The 18,121-nt window shown below is 54.2% G+C and overlaps 1 protein-coding gene across 2 annotated transcripts in view; it reads left to right on the top strand.

Annotated features, from left to right (window-relative positions):
* The window catches only part of PARVB (parvin beta), a gene marked incomplete at both ends in the record, with an annotated part of 114,008 nt that overhangs the window by 51,909 nt on the left and 43,978 nt on the right, over nt 1-18,121 (top strand). The window contains 2 exons of one of the 2 annotated variants that reach the window (XM_079714707.1): nt 7,058-7,147; nt 10,757-10,827. In XM_079714707.1, the coding sequence (XP_079570833.1) occupies nt 7,058-7,147; nt 10,757-10,827 (161 nt within the window). Of the gene's footprint in view, nt 1-7,057; nt 7,148-10,756; nt 10,828-18,121 lie in introns of those variants that run through there. The other variant, XM_079714708.1, reaches the window with a different exon arrangement.

Below are 18,121 nucleotides of genomic sequence, written 5' to 3' on the forward strand. Positions count from 1 at the left end.
TAACGCCTGTTGACCTCCTTTGCATTTTGCCTTATTGAAATGCTCACATATTTATTTTAGCCTCTCAACTTATTTCATCTCAAGAAATGGCATGGAATCTTGTGGCCCAGCAGAGTAAACACCATAAATCAGATGTTCAGGCTGAGTGACCCTCACAGTCACGGTGCTTTCTTGTTCCCATGGTCTTGTCAGAGCAGTTCAGAATCTCATCTTCCGCCGAGAAATTACAGTGAGTTAAACGTACATAAATATACTGAGCTCGTTGCTATGGGCTGGCATCCCCATGGCAAGGCCAGAATCTCTTCCTCAGTAAAAGCATACCAGATCTGCCGCTTTAAAGGTTAAGAGGCTCTTTCATGTCTGTTTTACTACATGGATCATTGAAAGTAATTTCACTCTTTACCCACATCCCAGTCAGGCAGGGCAGCTGCTGTCTCCAAGGCGGGTAGCCTTCCCTGCCTTTTACCCTGGGCAGGATGCGGTCATCCATCCACTGCAATCCCAGGAATCTGGGAGACGGAGCCTGGAGTCTTGACCTCCTGGGAAGGGCCGGGCCTCCCATCTCAAGGCCTTTACAAGGATGATGCGTTTGAATTGTGATTGGTAGGTCATTTGATCACCTTGTCTTTGGATGTCAGGAAGGGTTGTCCTGCAGCATCACCCCACGGCCGTCCCGTCTGTGGATATCATTGTTCTTGTTCAGATCTTATTTGGGTCCTGTTTTCACTCCACTGAGCTGTGAGATCTTTACATGAAGTACAATTTGGTTTATTTTTAGAAGAACTGCTCTGCTAAGAAGACCTTCATGGCTGATGAATTTAGTTATTCTGATAAATTGTAACTTCTGCAAAGATGCAGTCCCTCTGAGTGCAGATGGGTGGTGGAGATTCATAGAAAGCTCTCCCTTCCCCGGGGAAGCCTGGAAAGCCTCATTTAGCAGAGATTTTGTCAGGTCCTTCTTGCACACGTGGAGTTGATCGCAACTCCCCCTCCCCAGCCCGGGGCGGGGGGTGGTAGGGGGCAGGGGTCTGGGGGCCGTGAACTCACGTGGGGACACTCCTTCCTTTATCCTCCTTTATTTTTCCTGGCAACTCTGAGGACCACTCCATTTCTTTGAGTAGGATCAGTTGTAGCTGGAAGTGGGTACGTCTCGAAAAGGGCTGGTTAAGTGTCCAAAATTGAGGCAGCTTTCCTGCCATTGCCAAGTTCTTCTTTTAGCTGTGGAGCTGGGTGGGGACAGCGCGGCTGTTTTTATTGGGGTTTTCTCTGGTGTTGTCACTGCTTCAGCCTCCAAGGGCCGTGGCTCACCCACCATGGGGTCTTTTTAATGCTCACTGAGCCCCCCGCAGGTGAGCCCCAGGGAGCTTTCCGCACCCCATCTTTGCAGGGGGTGCGTGGTGATTCCCCCCTCCTGCCCTGGCACCCCTCATGGAGAGAGAAGACTTTGTGTTTTCTGATCTGTGCTTTCCCTTGCGGGTAGCCTTGCTCTTTTAAAGCAGGCTGCTTTCAGAGTTGTGTTTTCCTAATAATGAAAAAAGAAAAAAAAAAACTGTCTAAAAGCCTTTTTTTGAGGGCTTTTTTTGAGGCTCTTTCGAGCCTGGGCATAAATAAATTAAATATGAATAAATAAGCGAAACCCATACAAAGAAAAAGATTTTAAAAAAAAAATCAAGGATGGAACCTTTGCGCTCGGCCTGGGGTATAAATGGCAGGCTGTTTGTGAGACGTTTGAGGTTTTAGCTTTTGATTCTCTTTCTTCCTTTTTATGCGCTTGTCGTTCCAATCAGGAGAGGTGGTGTGTTTTCTAAACCTTGCCCGGTCTCTGGGTGGAGTGATGGAAAGAGAACGGGCTTTGGAAACACATGCATCTCCTTCTGTTCAGCAGAAGCTGGAAGCTGACGCTTACTGAGCGAGTCCCGCACGCCAGACATTGTTCTGTGTGTTTGGACTGTATCAGGCCCCATTTCACAGATGGAAGCTGAGGCGCAGAGAAAATACGTAGCTTGCCCAGGATCACCCAGCTTGTCAGTGGCTGAGCTGGGATCTGAAACCAGCAGACTGGCTCCCAGTTTCTAAGCCCTTCATTGTGCTGCCCCTCAGATATAAAGACCTACTATGTGCAGGAGCTCAGTTAGCACTGGTGTGGGCAGACAGTCCAGGAAAGAGGTGGTTACAGGGCTGGCTGCATGATGTGAGCTGGGCAGAGGGGAGCCTGGGATGGGAGGGGAGCACCCAGGATGGCTTCCTGGAAGAGGCGGCCAGCAAGCTGAGGCTTGAAGGTGGGTAGGACTCAGCTGAGCATAGCAAGTGAAGACCAGGTTGAACTGGGTTCAGTCCTGACTCTAGGACTCATGGTTGGTGTATTTCAGATGCCTTCACATCTGATAGATGCTGGCCCAGCATTGACCCAGCCGGGACCAGCCACTCCCTCACATACTTGTTAGGAGATTAGATGAACAGACGACAGAGAAGGTGCTGGGCACGTAGTAGGTGCTCAGGAAACGCTAGTAGCCCTCTCCCACTGAGAGGCAGGGACGTGGGTTAGACTTTTACTGCGACCGGGGGTTGTAAACCGGTGACCCCTGGCTGGCCCGCGGAATTTGAATTACTTGCTCACATTTATAAATTGGGGGATTCTACACAAGACCCAAAATTTCCAGCATTTTTGGAAAGCTCCTGAGATCTGGTGACCGCGGTCTGCGTAGCCCACTCTGCGCCCCGGGGCTGAGCGAGGTGTGGCTGTCCCCAGAGGGGCACTGGAGCTGTCACACGCTCTCCCTGGGTCTCCTCCAGCCTCTCTCCCTCCCGGCACTTCCCCACCCCCATGTCCCCATGTGGCCCAAGGCCCAGAGTGTCACCGTGGGAAGGTGAACCTGTGTGCCTTGGGAACACGTTGGCTGTAGGGTGTAGGGTGGACAAGGGCAGACACTTAGGACCATGATGAATCCTCGGCCCCGGCACATCGAGCCCCAGGTCCTTTGAACGCCCACACCCACCGTGCACACCAGGTGCCCCTGGATCTTTCTCCGTGACGCAAGATAGTCGACATTTCCAGTCATTGAAGTGTCTGACTTTCTGGCAAATGGACGAGTACTTTCAAAACCAAGACATTCCTGGGATTAGGGAAAAGCCACTGACCTGGCAGAGTTGGGTCCTCGGGGAGAAGCTGTGGTCCAAGGGGAGCCCGTCCTTCCAGACCCTGGACTGACCCTCAGAAGACCAAAGTCAGATTTCAACTGAAGAAGAAGGGGCCGTGTCCCTCAGGGAACCCAGGCCGTGAGCAATAGCAGAGCTCCAAAGAGGCCTCACTGAACCCCGCTGTGGTTCAGCATGGACGTGGCCGCCACAGAGGGCTTCCGGAATCCCAGCTCTGATCAGTCACCCACAGGCTTTGCATGGAGTCCCAAAATCCCTTTTTCCGGGATTCCTGCTTCCTCTAGGAAGCCTTCCCTGGTTTTCCCTGGGATGAACTTCACTTATTCCTCAGAAGCCCCTGTGAGGTAGGTACCGCTGCCACCCCCGCATTCCAGACGGTGAAACTGAGGTTGAGCGAGGTGAAGGGACTTGCTGGAGGCCACATGCCAGCACGTGGCACAGAGAGATCCGAACCCTGGGCTCGTGGCCACAGACCCTCCTTGTTTTCCTCGGGCTTTGTGCTTAACAGGCCTGTGGAATATGCCGTCTGGGTGGGTCTGTGAGAACATTTCTCATCTATTAAAGCCGAGAGATCCTAGGCCCTGTTTAGTGTTATCTTTGATGTTGCAAGGGCGGTGTTGAAATCTCTCCGTTTTTATGTGACCCAGTTTCTCTGCTTTGAAAATGTCGTTCCTGTTCTCCTCCCCGCTCCCTGTTTTTGAGACGAGGCAGCAGGGCTCCTGGAAGCATCTCTTCATCTCTGCACCCCACGCCCCCATCTGCCACCAGTTGTTCTGGCCCACGGCCCGTGTCCAGGCCAGCGGATGACCCGCGTGGCAGCTCTGGGGCTCCTGGGAGGAGCTACGGGCTCACGGTAAGGACGCACCTGCGTGGCTCACCTGTGCCCTGAAGCCCACCTGTGCCACCCTCCACTCATATGAAACCAGGGTCTTTTGTTCTTCCTCGGCCGTAAACATAACCATGGCAGACGGCCTTGACCGGAAGGGACCTCCCTGGCCTTTCTGTCCTCCTTCTTTGACGCTGGCCCAGGAAACCAGAGAGAGGAGCCCACGGCTGCCGCACACACCCCCTCGCACAGTTCACGTACGTGCCTCTAGAATATGCGAGAACTTTTGTGGAAAATCCCCTTTTCCTCCTTCCCTTTTCTGCCTTGGAAAGCTCTTTGCTGGTTAGGAGACTCTTTGTAAGTTGTTATGTAGTAAAAATAATTGCTGAAATTTGGTCTGTTTTCTCAGCGGGACTGAGTGACCGGAGGGGATCTTTGGAATGGGGCGCGGGGCCGGGTGGGGCGCGTCTCCAAGTCATTTGCTTGTGAAGGTGTTTAACACGTGTCCGCTTCTCACACAGAGTTAAGCTTAGGATTTGGGGATCAAAGATGGCTGTAGGCTTCCCTGATGGCGCAGTGGTTGAGAGTCCGCCTGCCGATGCAGGGGACACGGGTTCGTGCCCCGGTCCGGGAGGATCCCACATGCCGCGGAGCGGCTGGGCCCGTGAGGCATGGCCGCTGAGCCTGCGCGTCCGGAGCCTGTGCTCCGCAACGGGAGAGGCCACAACAGTGAGAGGCCCGTGTACCGCAAAAAAAAAAAAAAAAAAAAAAGATGGCTGTGCATGGGGTCTGCTCCTGGGATCTGGGGCGGCAGGGACACGGTGCCTGTCGCCAGGTGCAGGGCTGGCTTCCAGACTGGAGTATTGTTGGGAGAGGTCCATTTTTTCTTCCCTTTTCTTTTAAATTGGGATAAATATACATAACATAAAATGTACCATTTTAACCCTTTTTTTTTTTTTTTTTTTTGTCCGGTACGCGGGCCTCTCACTGCTGTGGCCTCACCCGTTGCGGAGCACAGGCTCCGGACGCGCAGGCTCAGCGGCCATGGCTCACGGGCCCAGCTGCTCCGCGGCATGTGGGATCCTCCCGGACCGGGGCACGAACCCGCGTCCCCTGCATCGGCAGGCGGACTCTCAACCACTGCGCCACCAGGGAAGCCCCTTTTTAACCCTTTTTCAGTGTCCTGTTCAGTGGCATTAAGTTCATTCACGTTGTTGTGTAGCCATCACCACCCTCCATCTCCAGAACTTTTTCATCTTCCCAAACTGAAGCTCTGTCCTCGTTAAACACGGACTCCCCATAATATCCCCCTATTTTCAGCCCCTGGCACCCACCATTCTACTTTCTGTCACTGTGAATTTGACTGTAAGGACCTCCTGTAAGTGGAATCATACAGGGTTTGCCGTTTTGTGTCTGGCTTATTTCACTTAGTATACTGGCCTCAGGATTCATCCATGTGGTCGTATGTGTCAGAATTCCCTTCCTTTTTATGGGTGAATAACATTCCATTGTGTGTATGGACCATATTAGTTTATCTGTTCATCTGTCAGTGGACGCTTGGGCCGTTTCCACCTTTTGGCTGTGAATCGTGTTAAGTCATTGCTGCTGTAGGGTGTGGGTGTGCAAGAGAGCCCCTTTTTTCACAGTCTTGTATCAGGGCCTTTCTGATGTTAGAACCCAACGTCCTGGGCCCCACTGCCGTGTTCCTTGTGAGGGACAGAGGGTGGCTTGTCCCCAAAGCTGGGTCTATGGCTGAGTCCAGGGAGCCCACCGTGTGCCCAGCTCCGGCCTCAGAACCTGATGTTCATCGTTTCATTAAGTCCTTCCAGGGGACCCGATGTTTTGAGAAAACAGGCAGAGAGGTTGCCAGGCGTGCCTGGGGTTGGGTCACCCTGGCCTGCCTGTCCCAAGGCCATCACATCCTGTCCCCTTACTACTCTGTCCCCTGTCCCCTCAGGTCCCAGAATTGGAGATATTCAAGGTTCGAGGTGACTGCAGTGTTGAAAGAGGAAGTAGGTTTCCACCTCTGAGGAGGTTTCATTACAGAGGAGAAGGCCTTGAAACTAACACAACTTTGTAATTCAATTACAATTTAAAAAAAAAAAAAAGAGGAGAAGGAAGTCTGGGCACTTGTCACTGGAGCTCACCGAGGAAGAGGCTGGTTTTGTGGCGTGTGGTCGGGGACTGTCACCCAGCAGTTCTCAGCCAGGGCTGGAAAGGTGCCCAGCGCCCCCTGCACCCACTGGATGGGGGCTGGAGCCTGGAGTCCGATGCAGTTATGGCCGGTGGAAGAAATGCGCCGTTAGCCCCCGGTGTCCCGGGGTGTCCCCCTGGCCAGTGTAAGTTGAGATGCTTTCCTGGAAGGTGTCTAGCGCGGGGGGCGAGGGATCCTTTCTGCACCGTGGCATCCACGCCGCCCCTCTCATCGCGTAGCCAGCCCTGCGGTCCCTGCGACTGTTCAGGGCGCCCTCCTCCCCAGCCCCCTCTAGACACGGCCCTGTGCTCCCAACTCCAAGTCTCCAGATCCGGTTTGTTAGATTCTGCTGTGTTTCACTGCTCCCGACCCAGGGCATTACCTAGCGTCAGACCAGCGGATTCTGTCCCGTGAACGTGGCCACGGACAGCGGCACTGCCTCGCCTGCTGCATGCCGGGAGGGTCTTCACACCTGGAGTCCATGGCCGAGGACGCTGCTGTCCAGGAGGGGGTGGGGAGCCTGCCCTTTTCAGGCCCCATCGCTGTGATCCAAGGTTCGTCCATCTCAGCAGCCTTGGGTGGATCTGGAAGCATCCAGAAGCTTCCATGATATAGTCATGCATTGCAAAGAGTGGTGAAAACAGCCTGGCCGGGCTTGGTGAGAATCGGGAACTCTCCGGCGTGGGTGAAGAATTGCAGAATGTATTCTTGGTTCGGAGCATTTTTCCCTGGACTCTTTCTGGGCAACCAGCCATTTAGGAATGTTTGTTAAATGCTTAAAAAACAGGAGTTGATTTCTCTCTGTTTCCACTGCCAACGTGTGAGGCCACAATATTCCATTTATACTAACTGGCTTTTTCCTTTCTCTTTCTGCCTGACAGTGAGTGACTTGCAGGAAGAAGGGAAAAATGCCATCAACTTGCCGATGTCCCCTGCCTCGGTGGAGATCCACCCTGAAGACACCCTGCTCGGTATTATCGGTTTCTCCAGCGCCTTGTCGTGGGCAGGTTGAGCTTCCCAGCTTGCGGTTGGTCTGGGAGGGGCTGAAGAGGTGCATTCATGGCCTTTTGGTCAGACTCAGACGTCACATGGGGCTCTCAGCTCAAGGTCATGTTTAGAAAAGTCTGTAGGAAAAAAGCAAGCCTTCCCTTGTAGGTTACTGCCTTTCTGATTGTAAATGTCAATTTTATTGTGATTTAAATATGATGAGGCCAACGGATCAGGAGCCGACTGCCACGGAAAAGGTGGTTTGTTAAACTCACGGTTCCCAAGGTGATGGGGGAGGGCAGCAGCATCGGGCAGGAGGCAGAAGGAGTGACGGGAAAGCACGGGCAGAAGCCTTTATTGTGGTTTTCACAGGGAGGAGTGAGTGAGGCAGGGTTAATAAGCAGGTTTGGATGGGCTGGTCAGGGTAATTTCAGGGGCCTCTGGGACACAGGGGCTGCCCCGAGTTGTCTGAACCTGGTCCCAGGTGATTAGGGCAGGGGCTGTTGGCTGGGCGTGTAAGAGCCCTGTGTGAGCTCAGATAGAGAGATGTCTGGGGGGTGTGGGCTCTGGGTTGGTTGTTTGCACGTGGAAGGCACTCACAGGGGATACGTTTGTTGTTTTGGGAATCAGCTAGCTCTGAGAGGGGAGTCCCTCTAGGTACCCAAGGCCCCAAGATGTCAAAACATTAGAAAATACAGAAAATAAGAAACACGATTTACATACCCCCCATCTCTGCACAAGCCGGAGTGGCCTCCATGCCAGGGGCCTGCTAGGTGGGACCTGCCAAGTGATACCGGCCCTGCACTCACCTCCTCAGGAGGTGCCGCGTCCCAGCCGGCACTGATGAAGTGACGGCCTGGACACACTAGCCTTAAAGTGTGTTTTGGGATCCGATGGATCTGGAAGGCAGTCTCGGAACATTCCGCTTCTTTCCAAACCCTGCCTGGTTCAAAGGGAAGTCCCGGTAGATGCCTCTGTTGTGGTTCCCACGACAAGGCCAGGCCAGCAGGAGCTGATGGGGAAGATATGCAAACGTACGTCCAGGCGGCCGACCTGCAGCCAAGTGCTGGACGGGCTCAGAGGTGCCGCCGGGGTCCCCTGCGGCTTCCCCTCTGCTCTAAGAAGAGCGTGACCCTTCACTGACGCTGTTGTGTTTTGTCTTCAGTCTGGCTGCAGCTGCTGCCCAGGCAAGTGACCCTCTCCCAGGATAAACTGGGGATAAACTGTCTGGAAATTACCGTGATTCAGAACAGGGTTTCTCCCCAACCCACCCCGTGCTATGGGCATTTGTCACCAGATAATTCTTTTTTTTTTTTTTCGCGGTACGCGGGCCTCTCACTGTTGTGGCCTCTCCCGTTGCGGAGCACAGGCTCCGGACGCGCAGGCTCAGTGGCCATGGCTCACAGGCCCAGCCGCTCCGCGGCATGTGGGATCTTCCCGGACTGGGGCACGAACCCGTGTCCCCTGCATCGGCAGGTGGACTCTCAACCACTGTGCCACCAGGGAAGCCCCGGATAATTCTTTAGAGTCGGTCAAGGTGTTGATCAGCATCCCTGGTCTCCACCCACTAGATTCCCCTGGCACACTCCCCTTCCCCACCCCCCCGGCTGGGACAACCAAAAACGTCTCCAGACATTACAGTGAGTCCCCTGGGATGGGGGTTCGGGGGACTTGATTGCTTCTGACTGAGAACCCTGCTTTAGACCAACAGGAGTGCTAGAAAATAGATTTACTGTAAACGTGTGGCAAGCTATTGTTTTGTCAGTATGCCTTGAACCTGCTTTTCCCTGGACCCTAAGCCGCCTGTCTTACCGTTTTTCTAAATAGCTGCTCTTGGGCTGGGAGTTGGCATTCTTCCGTTTGCTCTGTAAGGTTTTGCTGGTCCCTGAAGCTCTTGTGACCTTGATAAGAACCACCCTGGTCAGTACCTGGAGCTGAGAGTGACGGGTGAAGGGGATGTGAAGTGGGAGGAGAGGGTGTTGGACAGGGAACAGCATGTCCAAGGCCCTGTGGCCAGCGGTCGTGAGAGGCTTGCTGACGGGCCGGTCAGGGCTGGAAGGGCTGGATCAGAGGGTGCTGGGGAGAGCTGGGAAGGAGGCTGCAGAGGGCCTCGGGGGCCACGTGGAGGATGTGGCCTTGATCCCAGGAGTGGCAGGAAGCTGCTGAGGGCCTTAGCAGGGATACCACAAGGAACTCCAGTGGGGTCCCCTGCAGGCTACCCGCAGCGTCTCTCTCAAGCATCAGGTCGGCGTGACTCCAAAAATAGCTTTTCCACTTTGTCAGGTTTTAAATTTTGCTGTTGGGCTTCCCTGGTGGCACAGTGGTTAAGAATCCACCTGCCAACGCAGGGGACACGGGCTTGGTCTCTGGTCTGGGAAGATCCCATATGCCGCGGAGCAACTAAGCCCGTGCACCACAACTACTGAGCCCACGTGTTATAACTACTGAAGCCTGTGCGCCTAGAGCCCATGCTCCACAACAAGAGAAGCGACAACAATGAGAAGCCCGTGCACCACAGTGAAGAGTAGCCCCCTCTCGCTGCAACTAGAGAAAGCCCACGCACAGCAATGAAGACCCAACGCAGCCAAAAATAAATAAATAAAATAAATTAAAAGATATATATATATATATAGAAATATCTTATAAACAGTCACAACAAATAAACTTTAAAAAAAAAGAATTTTCGCTGTTGTGAAGCCTCTGTCACTCAAAGCCATTTCATTCCCACCAACGTGGACAGGGTCCCAGCCTTGGGAGCCTGTGTGGGCCCCGGAACCCTGGTCATCTTTGCCTGCACGTCCTAGGGGCCAGAGGCTGTGCTTCTTTTCTGTCCTTTTTTTTTTTGTGCTACGTGGGCCTCTCACTGTTGTGGCCTCTCCCGTTGCGGAGCACAGGCTCCGGACGCGCAGGCTCAGCGGCCATGCCTCACGGGCCCAGCCGCTCCGTGGCATGTGGGATCTTCCCAGGCTGGGGCATGAACCCGCGTCTCCTACATCGGCAGGCGGACTCTCAACCACTGCACCACCAGGGAAGCCCTCTTTTCTGTCCTTTTAACACCCCTGCTCAGTTTTGTTCTGCGACGTGTCTGGTGTCTGTGGGTCTTTCCCCTCTGCCTCCCACTTATTACCACTGCGTCACTCCCTCTGTACAAGCTCACTGGTGCCTGTGGTCCATGGATCAAGGCCAGACATGGAGGGAAAAACAAACAGATAAACAGAAACAGAATATGGATAAACACACTTTGCTGTGAAACATCCTTTTTCCCCCCTGCTCTTTCTAATATTTTTGTCCGTATCACTTTATGTAGTGGTGAGCTTTCTCAGTGAACGACAGGTCTTCCCCGGGTTTATTAATAGTGGCTTTTCCACAGATCCGATTCAGGCCTGTGTGCACCCCCCCTCCCTCCTGAAAGATGGGGGTGGATGCTCCGTTGCACCCTGGGAGGCAGTTCTGCCTGGGCCGTGTGACTGGCTGCAGGGCTGCTCAGTGAGAGGACCACGGGGTCTCTGCTCTCAATTCCCCCATCTGTGCAAGGGAAGCCGGCCACCCCCACTGACGCTAACCCGCCTGTCCTTTGTCCTTTGTCCCTGCAGAGGAGAACCAAGAGCGCACGGTGATCGACCCCACCTCCAGGGACGACCCCAGATTCAAGGAGCTGGTCAAGGTGAGGATGAGTGTCCTGGCTGGGATGTTCTTGTGAGGTCAGATCTTGGGGTTCAGGCTCTTGTGGGCCAAAGGAGCAAAGCTGGGGGCTGGTCAAGGGGCCTTACTGCTGTGTTTGGTGGGGGGATGTGAAGGATGAGGCTGGACGGCCTGGAGCATCTCCCAGGGGCCCAGCCCCATGGGGCCTCTCAGACGGCCCTCTCCCTGTCATGTGCTGGACCCAGTTATGCAGGGACCCTTTTCTTAAGACTTGGAATGAGCAGCTGCAGTGAACGCTCATGGTGCCTTGCAGACGGGTTCAAGGTGTTCAAACCCTTTCTGGAGCGAGAGGGGCGGCGTTCAGAGGAAACTCTGAAAAGCAGGCACGTGGGCCCCCTCTGGCCACACCTGTGGATCCTCATTGGATGCTGGTGGCCCTGCACTGGGCAGCGGTCGGGTTCTGCAGCGTCTGGACGTGTGGGGACCGGTGAGGCCAGAGGATGGCCGCCTGGTTCCGGAAAGTCAGGGAAGCAAGGCCAGCCCGGGCCGCTGGCTCTGGGCTCCTTCGGGGCCGTGGCGGCTGCACGTCTCTCCCCACTGGTCTCTCGAGCCTGGCTTAGCGGTGAGGCTTCATTCGTAGCGTTAACCCGTGTCTGAGCGTGGGTTGCAGTTTGATTGCTCTGATCTAAACCACAGCAGGGCGTCAGAGGTAATCCCTGAGCCGGCAAGGGCTCTGACAGCATCGTCTCACCTGCGAGCCCAGAGGCCAGTGGACCTGGGCTGTGCAGACGCAGTTTAGGGCAGTGCCACACTCATATCCTATGAAAAGGGCTTTTTCAAAAGTTTCTCCACCTTAACCACTGCGGTTGGGCCCGATGAGGGCACGACTGCCTTTTCACGAGGGCTCCTTCAGGATAAACAAAACCTTTGCAAGTTGTTGCTTTTAAAAAATTGAAATGGAAAATGTCTGTTCTCAGGCCCACCCTGTAATGTTGATTCTGAGCATCTTAAATTGCCTAGTTTATTAAGATTTCTTTTTTTCCTGAATACCCACTTGGTTATTCTGAACAGAAGATGGTCGGTGAGGAAAAGTAACCCTGCACTTCAGCCACTAAAATGTTATCCACGGGCGATATTTAAGTAGTAGAAGGGGATGCCCTGTTTTTGTCAGGGTTCTCCAGAGAAACAGAATCCACAGGACATGGCCCTATCTCTCTACCTCTCTATCTCTCTCTCCATCTGTCTGTCTGTCTCTCTCTCTATATATATATCTCTTCTGTCTCTCTCTGTATCTATCTATAGAGATTTATAAGGATTGGCTCACGTGATTATGGAGGCTGAGAAGTCCCATGATCTGCCCTCTGCAAACTGGGGACCAGGAAAGCTGGTCCGAGGGCCTGAGAGCCCAGGACAGGACTTGGATGTCCCAGGCAAAGAGAGGGCGAGTCCAGCCTTCCTCCAACTTTTTGTCCTATTCAGGCCCTTACTGGATTGCATGCCACCCACCCATGCTGGCGAGGGCCCTCTGCTTTACTCAGGCCACCAATACAAATGCTAATCTCTTCCCGAGACACCCTCACAGACATGCCCAGAAAGAATGTTTAATCAGCTGCCTTGGCATCCCGTCCAGGCCAAGCTGACACATAAAATTAACCATCACGTGCCCCGCTCTGATTTTTCCTTCTTCGACATGTAAGCAGAGCTTGAGAGCGCGTGAGCGTCATCTCCTTGAAACAAGACCCAGGGGGCCTGATGTCACCCTCACTTCCATACGGGGGCTCCGAGAGAAGTAACTCCCCCACCCCCAGGTTACGCTCTGAACCAGTGAAGTGTCTGGTCTTGAATGAGTCTGTCTGTTTGATGCCTCATTCGCTGAGCCTTGGTTGAGGGTCGGGAGCTGTGCTGGGCCCCGGGGCTGTAGGATGAACCAGTCACCTCCCTGCTCTACGGGATCCAGGTCCGCTTCGTGTTCCTCCTGGACTCACTCCCTCGGCCCTACCCACCTCTGCTTTGCCGCTTTGCCTCAGGAGACTACAGGCATTTTTGGCCTCTACCAGGTGAGGGCTGGGCAGCTGCATGTCCTTTATCCGCCCACACAGAGGGACCACAGCATCTCTGCACCCGGGACCAGCCTGACGGGACCTGCAGAGGCTCTGGCAGCCCCTCCTGCCCCGGATTCCGGGTTCAGATGAATGACCACGTCTGGGGCATGGAGTGTGCCGACTGGAAGGGCTGGGAGTGCAGATGTTAACATCTTGTGGGGCAAAGCAGGACTGAGGACCGGAGGGAGTGGGAATGCACGCCTCTCCCTTTCTTCCCCGACGGGCAGTTCTGAGAGCCGTGCTTCCACAGGAAGTTGGCTGTGTGCTGGGCGTCGGCTGGGTGTTTTTCCGAAGCTGCGGGCGGCTCAAGGGCGCACCTGCCTCCCTTCCCTCTCCCCTCACTCTTGCTAGTCTGGGGTTATGGTCCCCCCAAAAGCAGCAGCAGTGAGCTTGGCCCTGGGCTCTCTTTCCTGGGGAACCCAGGTGTGGTGTGCTGAATCATGGCCCCCAAAGATGTCCACGTCCTAGCCTCTGGAACCTGTGACCGTTACCTCCTTATATGGTGAAAGGGACTTTGCAGATGTGATTAAATTAGGGGTGTGGCGGGAGGGATGACCCTGGGCTGTCTGGTGGGCTCACAAGTGTCCTTATAAGAGGGAGGCAGAGAGAGATTTGACTGCAGGTGATGGTGGCAACATGAGGATGGAAACGGGATGCCACGCTGCTGGCTTTGAAGATGTGGGAGGGGGCCATGTGCTAAGGAATGTGGGCTCCCCTAGAAAGTGGAAAAGGCCAGGAGGCCTTCCCTAGAGCCTCCAGAAGGAATCAGCCCTCCTGACACCTTGGCATTAACCCAGTGAAACTGATCTTGGACTTCTGACCTCTAGGACTGTGAGGGAATACACTGGTGGTTTGGAAGCCCCAAATTAGAGATAATTCGTTACAGCAGCCAGAGAAACCAGTACCCCAGGCCGAGTTACCTCCTGTCCCTAAACCGCCGCATCCCTTAGCTGTAGCTGAGGGTCCCCGTCCACTTGGGAGCAGGGCCGGCCTTGCTGCCTTGCCAGTTTCCAGGAAGGGCCAGCTGCCAGACACATAGAAATCTGCTCCCATGGCCATCCCGCCAGCCTGGAGCACATACGCCTGGAGATGGGCAATTTCTGGAAGGTTCCCCCTGCCCTCAGACTGCAAGTCGTACCTCGAGGCTGGTGGCTTATTTTCGAAAATAAGCATAAACATAGCAAGCAGGACAGCGCCCTCAGGCTGTCTGTCTGTGGCTTGTTGGTTGCTGTAGTGGCACGTGGAGGGGATGTATGTGAAATACTAGTTCTCCCTGACTACAGGGCTTTTATTTTTTTATTTTTTTATTTTTTTTGCGGTATGCGGGCCTCTCACTGCTGCGGCCTCTCCCGTTGTGGAGCACAGGCTCCAGACGCGCAGGCTCAGCGGCCATGGCTCACGGGCGCAGCCGCTCAGCGGCATGTGGGATCTTCCCGGACCGGGGCACGAACCCGCGTCCCCTGCATCGGCAGGCAGACTCTCAACCTCTGTGCCACCAGGGAAGCCCTGACTACAGGGCTTTTAAACACAGATGCACGCGTGCCAGTGGGGGTCTGGGAGATGCCTGGGCTGAGCGCCGGCTACTCTGGGTTGTTCTTGTTTGTCAGGTAAGGGGGAGGCTCAGCGTATCCCTGAGGTGGGGTTCACTCACGACGGGGGGCTGTCAGCACCTCCTTTTCTTGGCGTGGGGAGGAGTTGGCCCCAGGGCCAGGCAGCCTGCACGCGCAGTCAGGGGTGAGCTGCCCGTGGCCTGCCTTGGGGTGCCGCCGAGCCGGGCACCCTTAGACGTGCTCCGGGCTGGCGGCCCTGCTGCCTCACTTCCCGCCTCCCCCCGACTCCAGTGCTCCAGCCCCCGAGCCTCCTTGTCCCTCCCTCCTTGAGCAAGCTGAGCACCTGCCCGCCTGGGTGTGAGGTTAGAAAAACCGTTTCCCCCAAGCCCAACCCCGCTTCTGGTGCCGGTTGTAAGTTTGGGAGCCCCAAGACTACCCACAGGTTTGATACTTTGCTAAAAGGACTCCAATTATACTCACGGTTATGGCTTATTCCGGTGAGAGGACACAGGTTAAAATCAGCCGAGGAGGAAGCGCAGGTCGTTTTGGTACAGGGTGTGGACCACGTGCAGGCCTGAGCTTGTCAGGGTGAGGTCTGGCTGACATCCCGACCACTGGCCACGTCCCAGCCTTGGAACCAGCGGGACCTTTCTGAGTTAGCACGGTTGGTCCCCTGGCTTTCTTTCTCTGTTCTCCATCATGTGTACTTTGTTACCTCTTGTCTTGGCCCCTGTCCTGTCTCTCTCTGTAGACTTACCCCCACTGACCCTCCTACCTCAGGACTGTTGGTGTTTAAAACGTTGTGAGCTGCTCTCTGCTTCCCGTAAAAAACCCCGGCTCTGGCTAAGCCCGGCATTAAGAATGAGGCCGTTCACTGAAGCATTTTCTTCGAGCATCTTTTGTGTGTAATGCAGTGTGAGCGGGTGAAGGGGCGGGGGTGATGGGCTGTGGAATCGGCTCCCTGGATTCAAATCCCAGCTCGGATTAAAGCAGGAGAACAGTCGTGCCCGTCTGCAAGCATGAGGGTGATGTCAGATGCCACACGCTTGCTGTCCGGCAGGTGCTGTGCCGGGTGCTGGAACATGGGCACAAACAGGGCAGAGCTGGGAGGGAGGTGCACGGGCAGGTCTGTGGTTCAAGTTTAGAAGTGAGTATCCTGTGGGCTCAGGAGCCGAAAGACTTATCCTGTGTCCTGTATGCAGGTGTTTGTCCTGTGGTTCTTTTCGCTAGCATTCCCCAGGAGTGCCCTGAATCTCTTAACAGGGTGAACAGCTGGTGCCGCCTGGGGAAGATAGCAGTTTACAGATGAGATCCTTTATATTTTTAATGATCTTTGAAAGAGGGAATGGCAGTTCTCGTGCTTTCCAGAGTGAATAGCCAGAGAGGGGCCTCCGCACTTGCGGGTGCGTTGTTCCAAGGCAGTCTGGCCGTGTCGTCACTGGGGTACGCATTTGAAATCCCTACAAGCAGATTTCACATCTCATCTCCCCGTTTATTGGACAAGGCTCCTTCGGGTTGTTAAGTTCCGTTTTCTCCCTCCCTTTGCCCCTACGAAGAAAGTCAGCTGCACAAAGATGGTCTTCTGGGCAGAAGACGGTGCTGTCATCGTTGTGTGGAGATGCCCGGTGATGTGGCTGGCACTGCACCTGGCCGGGATGCTCTCCTGCCGGTTGCAATAAGCCTGCGTCCTCAGTCCATTAAGCCACGGCAAGCCTGTCTGAAAGTGATTAAAACGTAACTGTCATAGCTTTGGGGGAGACAGGCTGCAAATCCTGATTATCATTTAGAAGTAACTCAGGGGGAAGTAATTTTTTATTCTGGCTAAAGCAAGCTTGTGAAAAGTCTACACAAAGAGCACTGTGCCGAGGGCATCATTAATACATGTCCTAGACACGTGCCTGCAGGATTCGGGGTTTGCAAATGAGTACATCCTTAAAAGTAAGGACGGGTGCCATCTTTAAAAAGTCTTTTGTGAAACAGAAGATTAAGACGGATGACCTGGGCAGTACAAGGACAGGGTGATTGGTGGTGGCCGGGAGGGGACTGCATCTCTACGGGGGCAGCAGTGAAACTGGGCAGCGGATTTGCTTTTGCTTTCCCAGAGCTGACCTCTGTGGCCCGTTGCGTGAAATGTGATTTTCATCCCCTTCTGTCTGTTGTTTTCGTATTTGGACTTTGACCCGGTCAGAGATCCAGATGGGATTTTTAGTTTTAGTTTCTTCATAGCAGAAACATCTCTTGTGTGTTTTCCTACAGGACCTTGCTCTGGGCAAGGCAGCCTCTAGAACTAAATGTCTGCATGCCCCAGAGGCTTTCCTAGGTCTGTAAGCAGCCCTGCAGTTGATTTGAGCGCCTTCCGTGCGTCTGTTCCTAGTTTAGCCCCTGCGGTGATGGCCTTGAGCGGGCTGGCGGTCCAGCTGGGGAGACAGACATGTCGAGGGATGGATGAGTATGTTTCCAGGTGGCATGACCGCTTTGAAGGAAACTGAAGCAAGAAGCAGGGTGGTTTCTTCTCCCCTCTGTTTTTGGTGGGATGGTCGGAGCTGGCATTTGAGCGGAGACCTGCTGGTTGGTACCTAGGGAGGCAGCAAGTGCAGAGGCCCCCTGGGATGCCCGCACTGGCAGGTGTGAAGGCCAGCGAGGGGGGCAGCGTGGCTGGAGCCTAGACAGCAAGGACGAGGGTGATTGGAGGTAAGATCAGAGAGGTGGCAGGGGTGCAAAATGGTGTTTGACTCCCGGGGCTGGTTTGGGGGGGGGCACAGGGACATGGGAGGACCAGCAAGTAGCTGTGACACCTAACTGCCCACGTGGGGCAGAGACTAGGTCATGTTTCTTTATAGCTCCAACACCTCGGGTGGTGTCCACATATCCTAGGTGCTGCTAGTTAGGCTGAGTAAATCAGAAAGGGGTTTCTGACATGCAGAGAAGCCGTGGGTGGTGATGCTGACATCTGTGTAGATCACTATAGTTGATTAGCACTGGCCAGTAGATCATCTCACTAAATCCTCAAAATAGCCCTGCAGAGGTAGATGCTAGCACCTGCATTCTAGAGGTTCATTGCTTAATAACAGGTTTATTGAGATAGAATTCCCATACCGTACAATTCAGTGGTTGTTAGTGTACTCCCAGAGCTGTTCAGCCATCACCTCAATCAGTCAAGGACATTTTCATCACCCCAGAAAGGAACTCCATAACAATCAGCACTCAGTCCTGTATCCTCCTTCCTGGCCCCTGGCACCCACTTTGTCTCTAAAGAATTATTCCATCTCTATAATTCGCATATTCTGGATATTTCATAGAAGGGGAATCATATCAATACGTGACTTTTGTGTCTGGCTTCTTTCACTTGGCATAGTGTTTTTAAGATTCATCCATGCTGTAACAAGTATCCGAACTCCATTCCTGGACTTCCCTGGTGGCGCAGTGGTTAAGAATCCGCCTGCCAGTGCAGGGGACACAGGTTCGATCCCTGGTCTGGGAAGATCCCACATGCCGCAGAGCAACTAAGCCCGTGCGCCACAACTACGGAGCCTGCACTCTAGGGCCCACAAGCACAACTACTGAGCCCACATGCCACAACTACTGAAGCCCGTGTGCCTAGAGCCCGTGCTCCACAACAAGAGAAGCCACTGCAGTGAGAAGCCTGCGCACCACAATGAAGAGT

The sequence above is a fragment of the Hyperoodon ampullatus genome, assembly GCF_949752795.1.
Source record: "Hyperoodon ampullatus genome assembly, chromosome: 11".
Lineage (NCBI taxonomy): Eukaryota > Metazoa > Chordata > Mammalia > Artiodactyla > Ziphiidae > Hyperoodon > Hyperoodon ampullatus.